General features: G+C 34.8%; 1 protein-coding gene across 1 annotated transcript; it reads right to left on the bottom strand.

Moving 5' to 3' along the window:
• Nucleotides 1-8,768: 8,768 nt before the first annotated feature.
• On the bottom strand, nucleotides 8,769-12,271 carry LOC144361190 (uncharacterized). Its single transcript, XM_085495867.1, has 5 exons — nucleotides 12,242-12,271; nucleotides 10,387-10,571; nucleotides 9,507-9,783; nucleotides 9,107-9,292; nucleotides 8,769-8,972 (listed from the first exon to the last, which is right to left on the bottom strand). The coding sequence occupies exons 1-5, from the start codon at nucleotides 12,269-12,271 to the stop codon at nucleotides 8,769-8,771; spliced, it is 882 nt and encodes a 293-aa protein (XP_085351993.1).
• Between the last annotated feature and the right edge of the window lie 3,552 nt (nucleotides 12,272-15,823).

The following is a 15,823-nucleotide window of genomic DNA, read 5'->3' as shown; positions in this document are numbered from 1 at the left end:
TTAATTTTTTATTATTTTCCCTTATTTGTGTAATACTAATTAACAGAAAAGTATTAATTAACAAATGAAAATATGTTACAAATCCCAAACAACTGTGCCAATCAGAATTTATTTTTTTATTATTTTCCATTATTTGTCTAATACTAAGTAACAAAAAAGTATTAATTAACAAATGAAAATATTTTTTTACAAATCCAAAACAACTGTGCCAATCAGAATTTATTTTTTTATTATTTTTCATTATTTGTCTAATACTAATTTACAAAAAAGTATTAATTAACAAATGAAAATATTATGAATGCACATTTCGAATTGATATTTTATTGACTGATTTGCGGAGACAATGAAATTGGGATTTAAAATTTAAAAAAAAAATTATATATTGATTTTTAATCACCTGGAAATTAATTTTGATAGACTTTTGCATTAAATAGGGCCCTCTAGTTGCAATACACTTCTTCTAGCACCCTATTGTAATGAAACTCTTTTGTGATCAAATGACGTATATACTGGGTAATCAAAATGGAATCTCTATGAACAGCTTTTGTTTCAATTATGTTACCACTAGAGGGCACTACTCATTGGGAAAGCATATTGAGTGGTTAATAGTCTTTACTCGCCAACAAATCACAATGAAATTGATCACATTGATATATTTTTGACTTCACTATACACTTGAGTAAATATCCAAAATACGAAAAGGGAACACCATAATTCTGTCAACAACATTACTGATGATGCCAGTGCTTTATAATTTTCGGAGACGTGGTAATGATTGAGTTCTCAGGCTGAAATTGAGTTGAGCAGGGACCAACTGTGAACCCTGAGAGGCCCTAGATTTGAAAAGAAAAGATACATGAGAATTAGCAAAGTTACATATAAAAATAAATAAGTCAAAAAGAAGCAGGAATAGATATACAAGAAGATATCCTATGATTGGCCAAGAAATATACAATAGTGACTTCCGACATATGCGCTAGGCATGTATGTGAAAGGTAATATGAGAGGTATGTGGTAAAGACCCCCCCCCCCTCCATTTTTTCTAGAAATTATAGAACTGGGAGTACAATTGTATTATGACTATGTAGACTACAGGGCTTTCTTTAGGTTCATATAGGAAGTACAATTAAATTTAGTGCCCTTTGTTTGTTTTTTGTTCCGTTCCTTTTTGACCGACTGGCAACCATTTTTATCCCATATCCCATTTTTATCAGCACCAAAACTGAGTTTTATACCTGTTTTTCACATACAAAATGTTTGACCTTTGATCGACTGAAATCACAGAATTTAATCATTAGGCCAAAAAAAAATTGTTTTGTTGCCCTCAGCGACCGACCGAAAAATATGAAATATCGGGTCACGTTTTTTTTTCCCATATACCTTGGCTATTTACGATACCCTTAGTTTTCACAAGTTTAAAAAAAAAAATCCGACCGACCAACCCAATTTTTCAATTTTCCGACTTGAGGGCAACATAAGTTTTTGTTTTTTTTTGGCCTTACACCAACATAGTTTGGTTTTTTTTTTTTATTCAAATTTGAAAACTTTTAGGTAATTACAGCCCTCAATTGGGTCATTAAAATAATTGTGTATATTGTGTATATGTATAATGCATAACTAAGTTATGTGATTCAATTTTGACTTTACCTTGGTTTATAGAACTCCTGTAGTGATTGGTTGTTAGATCCCTGGTGTACTTTGGAGTGATATTTGGATCCTACTTGTCTTGTACCTTCCATAGTAGTTGCTAAGAATCTTGCATTTCCACCATATCCTGTCGACATATAATTAGTGCAGTATGCTGCTTTAATTTTGAGGGAAACACATTGTCATAAGCAACTTTATATTACACAACTTTGTAACACTTGGTAGGACAGTGTCACATGACTTATTGAAGAGTCCAATTATTGAGTGTGTCACATGACTTGCTGTGACCCACATAAATTGCACATTCTCAAAAATTCACAATACAAAAGTTATTGATAAACTTATCTGACCTCCTAATGACATAACGCTTCTTGATAATTCCAGAAACGTAAAATTTCTTCTAGTTTGGAATACAGTAGACATATCACCTCCATAGCATGCATTATTTTTATATTGCACGCTCCGAGAGAAAAGTTGTCCAACCAAAGTTTCCAACCTGTATGGAACAAGGGAAATAAAAAAAGGATACATTTAAGATAATGTTGATGAAATTTCTATTTTATGTATTTTTGTTATCATAAGGCAATAAAACAATTCGCTACTGGTCTTTGCTCTGATCAAGAGTGGGCTCAAAATGCAGATCAACATTTCAACTGTACACATACAGTATATTTATCTAATCCTTTACCATAATCCTAAGACACATTAAATTAAATCTTACATCTCAAATTCTAAATCTGTACATTAATGAATAACAATGCCCAAATCTTTTTTAAAACTACTGTGTTTATTTGACTTCACTGGTGTGTTACATCATTTTCCTTAGGAAAAACGAAAACAAAATTAAGTGTACCGGTATAAACTAGGTGTCTTTTAACTTGAGAAAAGTTCACTATATGGTAAATTAAGGGACTTGATGCTAGTAAAACTGATTTGAATGGACCAGTACAGGAAAATGAAATTAAACAAGCCATCAGATTATTGAAAAACAACAAATCAACTGCAGAAGACCAAATCTGTAATGAGATGCTAAAATGCGGTGAATATTACCTCATCAAACCTATTAAAAAAATATTTAACTCTATTTACAATGCAAATATCTTCCCACATGCATGGAGTACAAGTTTAATAATACCCATACATAAAGCAGGATCTAAATTAAATCCCTCAAACTACAGGGGAATAGCAATCTCCAGTTGCCTTGGCAAACTATTTACAAGTATCCTTAACACAAGGCTAACCACTTCTATTGAGAAAAATAACATTTTGTCCCACCAACAGTTTGGTTTCAGAAAAGGTTGTCGTACAACTGACAACCTATTTATATTGAAAACAATTATTGAAAAACACATCAACAACAATCAGCATGAAAATACAGTGAATGAAAAAAAAAAAGAAGCTAAAGCAAACAAACAAAATTTATGCCTGTTTTGTAGACCTGAAAAAGGCTTTTGATAGTGTTTGGCATGATGGTCTATTCTGGAAACTATTAAACAGTGGGGTGACAGGTAAAATGTATCAAATTATAAAAAGTATGTACAGTAATATAAAATATAAATGAAAGATGGACTAACCAATCAATTTAATTCAACACTGGGTGTTAAGCAAGGGTGTAATCTGAGCCCTTCACTCTTTAACATTTTTATTAATGACATAACTAATACCCTGGACCATGAATCATGTGATCTACCAAATTTAAATAACACACCAATCAGCTGTCTAATGTATGCAGATGATATAGTTATTCTTTCTAAATCCAAAAGTGGCCTCCAGAATGCCCTTGATAATGTCTCAAAATACACATACCGGTAGAAATGGAAACTCGCTGTGAACACAGAAAAAACAAAAATTATGGTTTTTAATAAAAATAATAAACTCTATGACAGTGATTTATTCTTTTTTGAAGGGAATGAGATTAACATCATGAGAAATTATAATTATTTAGGTATTGTTCTCAGCCCTAATGGAAAATTTAAAGCTGCTGAAATACAAAGGAATGAAAGCATTATTCTCTTTGAAAGCCAAATTAGGTCATCATGAAAGTCTCAGTCCCTCATTATTGTTATCATTGTTTGATAAACTAATAAGACCAATTCTTATATATGGATGTGAAGTATGGGCTGAAGAAAGTTCATTCAACTCTACTATAGAAGATGTACACCTCAGCTTTTGTCGCTTCATCCTAGGCGTTTCAAAAAACACTCCGAAATTGGGAATTTATAGTGAGTTGGGTAGATATCCTATCGATTCATTCATTAAAAAAGCAGTTAATAAAATATACAAACCACCTAAACAAAATTTAAAACCCATTATTAAAGAAGCCTTCCTACTTAACAAGACTATAAAAAGTAAGTGGTACAATGAACTTAACTCAGTACTGAAATCTACAAATACAACACTATCAGATATTGACATAAATTAGCTAAAATCGTCACAAATGTCACGGATATATGATAAAATAAAAAATGTATTTATAAAGCATTAGATTAACTCAATTCCTGATTAATGATGATAACAGATAAAACACTAATACAAAAAACAAACTGAGGACTTACAATAAAATTTTAATCAAACTTCATTTTGGAAAACTACTTAATTAAGCTAAAAAATAAAGAACTGAAAAGTACCCTAACTAAATTCAGACTGAGCAATCACAGTTTAGAAATTGAAAAAGGAAGACACAACAGAATCAAAAATAGCGACAGAATCTGCAAATTGTGTAATAAAAATGATATTGAAGATGAACATCACTTCCTCATAATATGCCCAGTATATAGTAAAGAGAGGGTCATTTTATACAATGAAGCTGAAAAGATTATTCCTGACTTTACTAATCTCACACCTGAAAATAAATTCATAAAAATAATGTCAAATAATAACTTAGCAATTCCTCTGGCACAATATCTGAAATACAGCTTTGCTATTAGACAGCAGCACCTACTTAGTCATTGACTTTTTTTTTACACCTATTCATTGGGTTTTTGTTTTTATTTCAGTTTATAGTTTTTTGTTGGTGTTTCATTTTACTTTATTATATATTTTCGTTACTAACTTTAGTCTGTTTCTGGTTGTCTTTAAACTATTAGCCATTGTAATTTGATTAATTTTTATCTGTAATTTTTGTTGTTGTTGTAACCTTTAACCTCCTTCAGTAGGTTGTTATGAGTTAATAAATTGTTGTCGTGAAGCGGAAACGGCGATTGAGTTGCAGCTACGATTGAGTATATGCAGTTTTGTTTTATAACTTTTGTTTTCTAGCTCAACAGAAGTTAAGCTCTCTAAATAGTCCTCCGAATATTGGAATAGCTTCTTAACAACTGATCCTGTTCTTATAGTAATTGCTGCATTCTCACATTATACTTCGATGCTGCTACTTTTTCCCACTTGCGTTTTTTAACTTGTCCGTATCATCGTAGATATAGGTCAAGATATATGAAATGTCTGTCCTTGTTGTTGTTATTGTCATCGTCATCTTCGTCGTCATTGTTGACTACATCTTAAAACGGGAGGGTCGTCACCTGCGCACGCTCGGGAATCAAGCGACGATAACACACGCTAAAACGCAAAGGCTCATGGGTAGACGCTTGTTTGTAAACAATGACAGGCTATGGCCATCTGACGCATGCGCAGGTGACGACTTTAAAACTAGTTCTTATGGTTAGAAAGATTCAAACAGTTTTAATTCACGATTTCCAAATAATGCTATATAAGATAGATAACTCAACAACTAGAACTAGAGACTCAAACATCCAAAATCTATGTAACATGGCTAAAGTTTAGGATGCTCAAGAAGTGGTTAAAGCGGGGAAGTCGTCACCCGCGCATGCGTCAGATGGCCATAGCGTGTCGTTGTTTACAAACAAGTGTCTGCCCATGAGCCTTTGCGTTTTTAGCGTGTGTTGTTATCGCCGCTTGGGACTCAATTCCCGCGCGTGCACAGGAGACGATCCTCTCGCTTTAATATTGATTTAATCGTAAGCCAAAATGTGCAGATCTCCACCCCAAATGTACTTCATTGTAGATACCTAGCTCAATGAATCCCAAGTGCAAATCAATAGCAAAAATATACTCCCAGTGCAGATCCATAACCCAAATACATGTATAACCCTGGCCATGTGCAGATCTCTAGCCCAAATGTAACCCTCAGTGCAGATCCCTAGCCAAAATCTACTTCTATTTAAACCTCGCTTAAATTTACCCTGATGCAGATCCCTACCCCAATTTTATCCTTTGTAGATCTTTCACATGTAACCCAGGTGCAAATCGATACCATAAATAAATCCTATCCCTTGTACCTGTTTTCTTCTATCTCTGCACTGATTGGCTGCTCTCTGCCACTGCCTAATTCTTGCATTCTGTGAATAAACATTGCTTGCATTTCCTGATTTTTACTTCCAGAGACTGAATATGCACTGACGACTTCCGGCGTTCTTGATTCAAACTTGCAGTCAGATCACTGTTATTTTTTTCCAGGGTCCGTATCTAGGATTAGAAAACGTCATTTTGAATACAGGCATTATGAGAGAAAGCAGGTACCTGTGTATCTCGAATGTGATTCATAGAAATGAAACACATTAAGTATGTCATGGCGTTTCTAAAACTTAGAAAAATCTTGCCAATGCGTTGTTTACTTATTTATCCACATAGTCTCCAAAGCTTAAATAATGACTTATTTTTTTCCTCTTGTATTAACCTATTTTTTGTAATATCATTTAGCGCAGTTTGTTTTTCAGAATTGTTTTACCTAGTTTTGTATGCTGTTTTTAGTAAAACCAAACTAGTAGCCATGCTGTTTTAAGATGCTGACCGTAAGTGTGGTTGTCACATAAATGCAAATATTCAGTGCATTGTCATGAATATCACGTGACAACGAATGTATTCCTCAAACAATTTACATCTGTACAGCCATCCTAACATGGAGTAGGGGTTACAGATAAGGACCAAGTCATGGAAAGTCAACATTCGTGTCCAACATTTTCAATAGTTGAGAAAGAATTCTCAATTACCGAAAATTCCAAAACTTACGGCTAATCAAGCTCTATGTTCAGAAATGCCGGATAATATTAAGTGTGTGGATTACTTGATTTTCTTGTGTTATCAACTTTGGCGATCACTAATCTGGAGATTACAAAAATGTAGCTAATAACAAATCTACATAGAGACAAAAGCCCAGGTGTGGAGTACAGAATTGTCACGATCAGAACAGAAGAGGTGTATTATGTTTAAATATTCTATAATACAGTGATATCTGTAAAATTCAAACTCCAGAGGGTTGAGAACAGGATTATAAAATCTGCGGTGAAGAGAAGATCGTACAGATGCACAGGCATATTTCCATACCATACTTGGTACCTTTTATACACATCAACCTAGTATATTTGAAACTTTATTTTATTTTATACATGCTGTTACATGTTCATGTGTTACTAGTATGTTACTTTTACATACTACTAGTATGTTCATGTGTTATGTTACTTTTACATACTATATTATTTATCTGACAAATAAAAAAAAATGTTTAAAATGAAGCTAAGGTTAATTTCTGGTCCATTTTAAATCTATCATTTTTATTCACTCAATGTTGCCTGATCTCGTACTAGTATCCAACACTATGTTAATATATTGAAATTAAACTTATAACTTGAGGTGACTAAATAATTTATATTTTTGCAGCTTATAACTTATATATAATAATAAGGTACTGCGTTAAATGAGGTACATTTATTGGATAAAAATGTGCAGTAAATCAGAGAAGCCATGACTCCAATCTTATTAGTTCCCGGAGACTTATGTTTTGACCTCTGTGCGTCCGTGCGTGCGTCCGGACCTGTATCTTAGAAATGCCTGGACCAATCACAATCAAACTTCACACATACATCATATATGATATTATACATATGCACATCAATTTGTTTCACGATCTGATTCAAGATGGCCGAATCACCATATTTGTTCTAAAAATCATCAAAATCAAGCATTTCTGGGCTGTTTACAGATGGATTTTGTTCAAACTTGGTATATACATTGGATATTATAGGACATTGATGCACATCATTTTGTTTTTCAGATTATGTTCAAATTTTAAATACTCATTATACATCATGTCATAGATATACAGATATATTGGTTTGACGATCCTATTAAAAATGGCCGAATGGTGGTCATTTTTGTGCTAAAAAATCATCAAATATCAAGCATTTCTGGCATTTATGGCAGATTTTGTTTTAATTAATGCTGTTCCAGATACAAATGTCAATCATTTAAATGTTAAAAAAATCATATTCCTGACATGGTTATATTCCAGCTATATTACTATAAACAAAACTATATATCTTAAATTCGACAACTAACGGGGACTGTGCCATGCATGGCTTGTTTATAAGGGCGTGCAGTCAAAAAGATCCACGCTGTATATAGATGCTACTTAAGTCAACTAATTCAAACTTCATTATTGACAGCTTTCAAGGTTCAGATGAAGAAAAAAACATTACTTAGTATGCCAATTGGAAATGACGTCCAAACTAGTGAGAATGTCTGGACGAATAAGTATTATGATTACTGGAGAAAGTTAATAGCATACCAAACTCATTTATTCATAATATTGTCACGCAGACAAGAAGAACCGACAAATGTAATGTTCAATTGAGATACGAAATAAAGATGAAGTTAAGAAGAAAATTGAGTGTTTTGAAAAACGTGGAATGCCATGGTCATATATCATTGTTATTACTTTTAATTTGGCAGTTTGAACACATGATTAGAAAAAGTTAAAAATAACCCGATTTGTGGTATACTAATAAAATATGCGTCGATTTATATATTTAAATTTCGTTTAGAACTATGAAAGCAAAACAAAAAGAAACTCTTGGTTGGTTTGTTTATCGTGACGAGTCTGCGCTACTAGCAGTTCGCCTTTTTCAGTTTTGTAATGTGGATATTGATGATATTTCACAGATTTGTAAATGTCATGATGAAATCTTCAATTCTCCTTTCTTAATGAATGTTATTGTCATCCTTGTTAAACGATTCTAGTCTGACATTTCATCAAGACTACCTGTACGATTTCTCTGATACTTAACAAGGAGTTATCTATCACATTAGTTCATGTTGTGATAATAAATTCAATTATCTTTGTGATTTTTTAGAATGCTACACTCAAAATCTTGATTATTGGTATTCATGCCTGTGAGATATCCTACCTTACTCTGTAGTAATTGAATCTCTCTTGTGTAATCTTCAATTGCACCATTTAACGTTTTGTTCTCATTTACCATTCCTGCAATGTATCCAGTGTCTTGTTGCATCTGTATTTGTAACTCGTGTAACTTGATTAATAAAATTAAAAAAATAGGTCTCTTCTTTGGGATAGAGCACGGACAATTCCAATGACTGTAAGTCAAGGGGGTTAAGAAATGCATCGTGGGTAAATAATTTTTTTTTTAAATTATTAAACACTTACGTTTTTTGCGTATTGAGCCTCCGATTCCTTCTTATATTTCTTTAAGTCAGCATCGGCCGCCTCACGTACTCTAGCCAGTATTACTTGTAATGAGTTGTCACTATGACCCATCTGTTTTAATTTTCCTTCCAGCATCAGTATATGTTTAACTTTGTTGTCAAGGCGACTTTTCAATTCAGCAACTTCCTAAATCATCGAATACACAACACTGACATCAAATTATATACAAATAAATACACATTTATATTTTACAAGTAGACAAATGTTGCATACAATCGGGGATAATCCATGGTTTCCTTGCAGGAATTAGCCATGTGTGGTTGAAGCTGGAATATAGGACCTTGACATTTTTAGAGAAAGATATTCTATGATGGCTAACAATATAGTTATATTTCATCACCTCTGCATAGAGTCGCATCTGTAGTTCTATTTTTGTTTTTAGATTATTCAGAGCGTTCAGTGTTTCGTGTTTTGCTAGCGTCTCCTTCTCCAGTTTTCTGGTTACTTCCTCATACTTTATCAGAAGTCCATCATTCTCAAAACCGTTCATTTTGTTAGCGAGACTATCTCTCTTCCCAGTGAACTTCCCGATTTCAATCTCCATCTTCGCCACAAGTTGTTTCATACTACTCATTTCAGCAATGAATTCCCGATTTTGTTGCTGTTCATCAGATAGTCTGAAATAACCACAGAATTTGATATTGTGTTCATTAATATCCTCACTCAAACTGTTGGATCACAAGTGAAACGATAAACAAGGCTGTTGAAAGATTAAAATGGTACAAAATGGTTGCCTGAGTGGTAGTAGCTAAATATAAGTTCTCTGGAAATATGGTATAAATTTCTTGATATTTAGCTTCTCGACACTCTGGCAATATTACTATGTTATGCGAATAGATACAGAACATGGGGGTAGGTATTTTAATCAATTTGTGTCAATTGTAAATATGTGAAAAACATAATAGTTTTAGATTATGTAGCTATTGCAAACAGAATGAGGAAATGGCAAAGGTGCGTTGTGATCCAAATTTCAAAATAAGCATCAACAGCTTAGTCAAGCATTTTCTTCTATTTGTTCAAAAACATATCTTGGTCCACAATGGATCATGTTATTTTAGATGCAAATGGCCTATTAATATGTTTGAGTTTTGATCTTGGGGTCACATACTCCTACTAAACTAGAAGTCCAATGGACTCCCTCCCCTCTTCATGTCGCACGCATTGTTGCCTACAAGTAAGTGTACCTGACCCATATTGTGTTCAGATGAACAGTCATTTACCGTGCCCGTAGTTCCATTACCAGACTGGTTTGTTTCTTTTCCGACATTTCCGGTCGTTGTCCCTCACTCATGGCATGCTGCAGCTCTCCTCTCAAGCCATCAAGTTCACTTTCATAGAGCATTTTGATGGCAACGACCTCCCCTTCAAGGTTATGGATCGCAGTCAACAGAGCCAAGGAATCACTCTGTAGAGATGTACAGAATAAACCATTTTTTGAATTTTGGAATCAAGACATTTCATAAAACAATGAACAAGCGCAATAGTCACAATACAGAAGTTATTAAAACCATGTATTATAATTGTCGAACACGGTGCAGCACATCATTTGCAGGTTTGAAAGTAAAACGATTGTATTGGAGGCCTTTCTTATTTAGAAATCATCTATTCAAAATATAATTTCAAACAAAAATTATATAAATACACTTTGTGGCTCCAATTATTCAGAGAACATAAAAATGCTTAGCAAAACTGAGTAATATAGAGGGTTTGCTCAAGTTGACTACATTACTGATGTAACAATACTTTCATTCATTCATTGAAAACAATGTCCATAAAGAAATTACTTAATACAACTAAAATCGCACATTACAAACTATTGATAAAACAATATTATTAAAAATCCTGGTTTGAAATTATAACTTCACGCAACACGTGCGTTACTTTATAAGGTGTCTCGTTTGTATGATATAATCGCGTCTACAAGAATCACGTAAACTATTTCTGACGCGCATGTTAAATGTTCAGTGTTTCAAAAAGTTCAAACTAATCTAAAATGTTTTTAAAATAAACTTTTTGATGTTATTGATATGTAACTAAAACCTATATTTATATATCCATATTACTAGTAAACACTGTTACGGTGTTCAGATTGGCAACGTGTGAAAACAGGCCGTAGAGGGCAGCATTGGCACTGATTAGAGATACTAGTACATGTACATGCAATATAACCTTGACAACATTACAGTAAATAAACAACATGTTGTAATATAATCAACGGAACTTCATCTTTCAACGGTTGAATTAAAAATACCGTAAATTGTTTGTCCGACATCAAGTTTTGAAGTGCTCTTCTCGCTGTTTTTAGTTCTATGTAGTACATTTTGCAGTATGACATATAAAATAAAAACCGGACTGTATCGGTAATACTTGTATCCTGAAAACTGTTTTCATTCTTCAGTTGAACACTCCCATGAGGTCTCGTGATTAGAATTTGCAACTACAGGTAACCGATTTAATTTTGCAAAATACAAATGTTCGCCAGTTTCACGAGTCGATCATGAAATCACGAGATTTGTTACAGTGAATATTTTAACGTTTGTTCCACCAAGGAGGCTCTTTCATCTAGTATAATAGTCAGACAAACTTAGCTGCTTTGACACCCGATCGCATTTATGGCGGTAAATTTTACAATCACAGATAGCAAAACACTTCTATGTCGATGTGAGTCGTGTCGCGTCGTGCTCGATACGGAATTCATGGTAAGGTACACACAACACGTGTAAAATACATTGTTTTCAGAAAAAGCTGAAAGTAAAGCAATTTTAAATGTAGTAAAATATTCCAAAATATTAATATTTGAGGAGAAATGTTAGTTTGAAACGATTTTGCACATAGTAAATAAAAAAAATACCCTTCCTCGATACCTGGCGGGTCAGTTACAAAAACGGTAGCAGGTACAAAACATGCTTTTCTGTATATTTCGAAGTCAACATTTTCCAAGTGAAGTTGAATAGCCGACAAAGCGGTATGAGAATGATACCTATAGTGGGTGCTAGATGTTACAGTTTCGACCAAAAAGTAAATGTTCGTGTTGTGGACACTTCAATGTCGCTTTAGAGGTGATTATAAACATACCAATAAATAGAAGGTGTATATAGTTGCCATGGTTACAGTTCTCTGTACCTTCAATACAGCACGATGTCGCGCATGGTGTCTGTTTGACCATGAAGCTATTTTAGCTCCATGGTTAAATTCAATACTGATATGATATTGGTATTGCGCAATGCGCAAAACAATCATGCGGTCTCAAGTCGCTCATGTTGAACTTGAACTAATGAGAATTTAAATATGCCTACACGCTACTTTTACACCTGTTTTAAAACTTACTTTATTGCTTTATTTTTTAATAGACGTATAATAGTTTATGTGCCTGCAAATAAATTATGCGAGGTAATATAACTACATGTAGTCTACTCTTCCCAAGTCAAAGTGTGCGTAACGAAAGTTTAGGCGACCTCTATTGTGTATGAGATTCACGCCTGAATGGCCATGTATAGCCACAGTCAGCTGTCTCTTATTTAGTTTTATGCGTCATTCAAGATGGCGGCCCCATGTAGTAAATATTGTATTTATTTTATTATCACGTGTGCGCCAGCTGACTGTGTGTATAGCCACGATTCGAAGTCATTTCGTTCCAACTCACAATCGTCTCACAAGTCGATTCGTCCCAGTTCATATTTGGTTCCAATTCACATTCATCCCATTTCTTTTTTGGTCGGCATTACGATCTTGCGCAAGGTGATGTCGATTTCCATGTTTGTGTGCAAGGAGTTGATAACGATGTACAGTGTGTGCTATGTCTTGGGTCTTGTCGGTTTCTGTTGCGGGTTCGACTAACTGTAATTACATGTACTAGTAGTTACTGACACTCTTGCTATATAACACGAATTATGATTACCCAACACAATCATACTTACTTGTATAATGTAATGAAAGCGTATGTAGGTGCCCAGGTTGTCAAGTGTCCTTAATAAACGTACAGATAAATGAAATAATCTCAACCTACTGATCTACGGTTTTAATTGCGACTTGCTTATAAACATCGCCTTCATTTTTTAGGCATAGATTTTTTGTTTTGTTTAACAATGTATGTTTCCCGTAATTCGAAGTTCGGTTAAATGATAATTAAAATTCGAGTCACTAAATTTGAACGTTCAACAAAAATAAAATAATATGTTGTCCGTAACTCACGAAAGTTCGGTTAATTGTTAATTAAACGTCGAGTTATTAAATGTGGACGTTCAACACAAATGAAAATCGAGTTACAATTTGTGCGTGGTTTATTAAAAGTGGGCGTGGTTTCTGAAATATGGGCGTGGTCATTTTGTAGCTGGAGATGTTTTCGTAACTCGATGTATGTAACTCGAACAATTGAGCATCTCACTATTGTAGTGGGCTATCCTTACATTTCACGAATCCACTTGTGAGACGAATCGAGATTTGGATGAATCGTCTTGTGGGACGAATAATCTTGTGGGACGAATCGACTTGGGACAAATGTGATTTGAAACGAAAGGACCGCCCAGCCACCCATCCATGTCTGTGAAAACTTTGATTTAAAACAAATTTGATACACAGTTTATGACACAAATGTTTATATAAATTAGTTATAATCAATTAAATACGATTAATTCATGTCAAAGCTACAAACCTTAGACAGTGTATAACATAAAACGCACCCTAAAACGCGAAATGCTCGTTGGTAGACGCTTATTTTAAACAACGACATATCATTGCTGTCTACCGCTCGCACAATTACGACACTCCCGCTGTAATTGCATTTGGCGACAGTTGATGTCTTCAGGTCTCTGGTGATATTTTCACAGAAATTTACAGTATCCACTTACTATACAATAAATAGTATAAAAATAAACAACCTACAGTAACTGGGCACTAGCCCACCATTCTGTGAACTAGTCCGAAATAATTTCAACATTTCAAAGATAACTTAAAATTTGAATCAGATTTGTTTGGTTTTGTTTTTACAACAGAGGTTAACAAAAAAGTAGGCACAGCCGAATATTCAGAGTGTTGTCACGCTGCCACGAGCTAATCGCCATTTATTAATGATCATTATTTACAATACAATAATATAATGTATAAATAACTACACCAAGTGCCCTGTAACCGGCGCAAAAAACGGTGTAGAAAAAACCAAGGCTAAAAAACCCACGAAATGATGGGGAAAAATAAGCCTGGAAATCTACACCCGCCACATGCTGAATGCGCCTGAGGGAGGGTGGCGGGTTTCACCCTTATATATTCTAAGCGGAACAAAAGAAAAAATAATGCATGCTACCCAAGAGCTCTTGAAATGCTAGAAAATAATTAAAAAATAAATACACTTGACGAGCTGCTGGCTGTGACGTGGCAACGCCTAGACTGACCAACTCACACAATGCACTCCCACAAGCCAATGCGGTATGCCAAATGCGCCCTCTAACGGGTGCCACCAAAACATTTATTTCTGGCTTTACTTCGTACCGCAAGCGACGATAACAACAAAACGCAAAGGCTCATGGGTAGACGCTTGTTTATAAACAATGTAGCGCTATGGCCATCTGACGCATGCCCAGGTGACTACTCCTCCGCTTCAAGTTTCAAGTTTGTGGTTGTTTTGACGCATAGTAAAAATAACAGTAATGAGCGATCATTGTAAATACGCTGCATTGCATGCGTGGAATCGACGTAACCGTGACGATTTGTACGTGTCAAATGATTTATCTCCGCTTTTTTCAACAAATAATTCACTTTTTTTCTCTCGGAAAAACGTCGTCAATCTTATTTTATTAACTTGAACTTTGTCTTGACAGCGCAAATTACATCTAAATAAGCGCCTTTGGTTGATTTCTGGCACCCAAAATTGATTCTCGATTCAGTCCTATTTACGCGTTTAAGAACAGTGGCGGATCCAGAGGGGGGGCAGGGGGCCATGCCCCCCCCCCAAAACGCATGACGAATTATATTATCTGGATTACGCATACTCTGCGATTTACGCTCCGTATATCTTATGCGTAGCTTGGACCCCCCCCCCCCAATACATTTTGCTGATCCGCCACTGTTTAAGAATGACCTGGTCGATTCGAAATTGACCTTGCATGAAAATACTGCCTCCGACAGCGGGTCCCTGGATCGTTGCGTCTAGTCGCACTCAAAACTCTAGGTGGCGTAGTACAAACACTCTAAGTTTTAGTGACATGGAACATACTCAATGTGACAACCACTCTGGTATATGTGTAATAACGATTTTACTAGGGATGCGCGTTCCGTGTGCCCAACGCCAGATTTGGTAATCGTTTGGTAATTGTGTGACCCTCTTTTCGGATGCTTCTTTCTCACGTTGTAGAGTGCACACCGACACCGTCTTGCATTCTATCTTCGGTATAAGTACACGACAATCTGTACGCAAGTAAATCTGGGCAAATATGCATTGGCTTTTTACATAATTTTGGAAAATAATACTGCGGTGCTTGTTTCTAAAACGTTTTCATTTTCTTGATACATCATACTCCACAGTTCTTACCAAAACCAACTAAATTTATTCTAATATGGGTTAGACGTTAGCCGTTATTCCTTTAATAATAACCGCTCTCGCTCGGAACGGAAAGCAGCATCTCAACCGACTTCAGAGAGCATGACTGAGGTGGACGTACATTG

Source organism: Saccoglossus kowalevskii, chromosome 22 (assembly GCF_978046115.1).
Source record: "Saccoglossus kowalevskii chromosome 22, keSacKowa6.1, whole genome shotgun sequence".
NCBI lineage: Eukaryota > Metazoa > Hemichordata > Enteropneusta > Harrimaniidae > Saccoglossus > Saccoglossus kowalevskii.
The sequence above is the reverse complement of the archived record's forward strand: the minus strand, read 5'-3'. Positions and strand labels throughout refer to the sequence as shown.

Excerpts from the sequence above, each read along its gene's own strand:
- LOC144361190 (XM_085495867.1), bottom strand. The coding sequence starts at position 12,271 with ATGGCAACTATATACACCTTCTATTTATTG. Across the intron at positions 10,572-12,241 it reads TATACACCTTCTATTTATTG|AGTGATTCCTTGGCTCTGTT; the intron begins GTATGTTTATAA and ends ACATCTCTACAG. Across the intron at positions 9,784-10,386 it reads GTAATGGAACTACGGGCACG|ACTATCTGATGAACAGCAAC; the intron begins GTAAATGACTGT and ends TGGTTATTTCAG.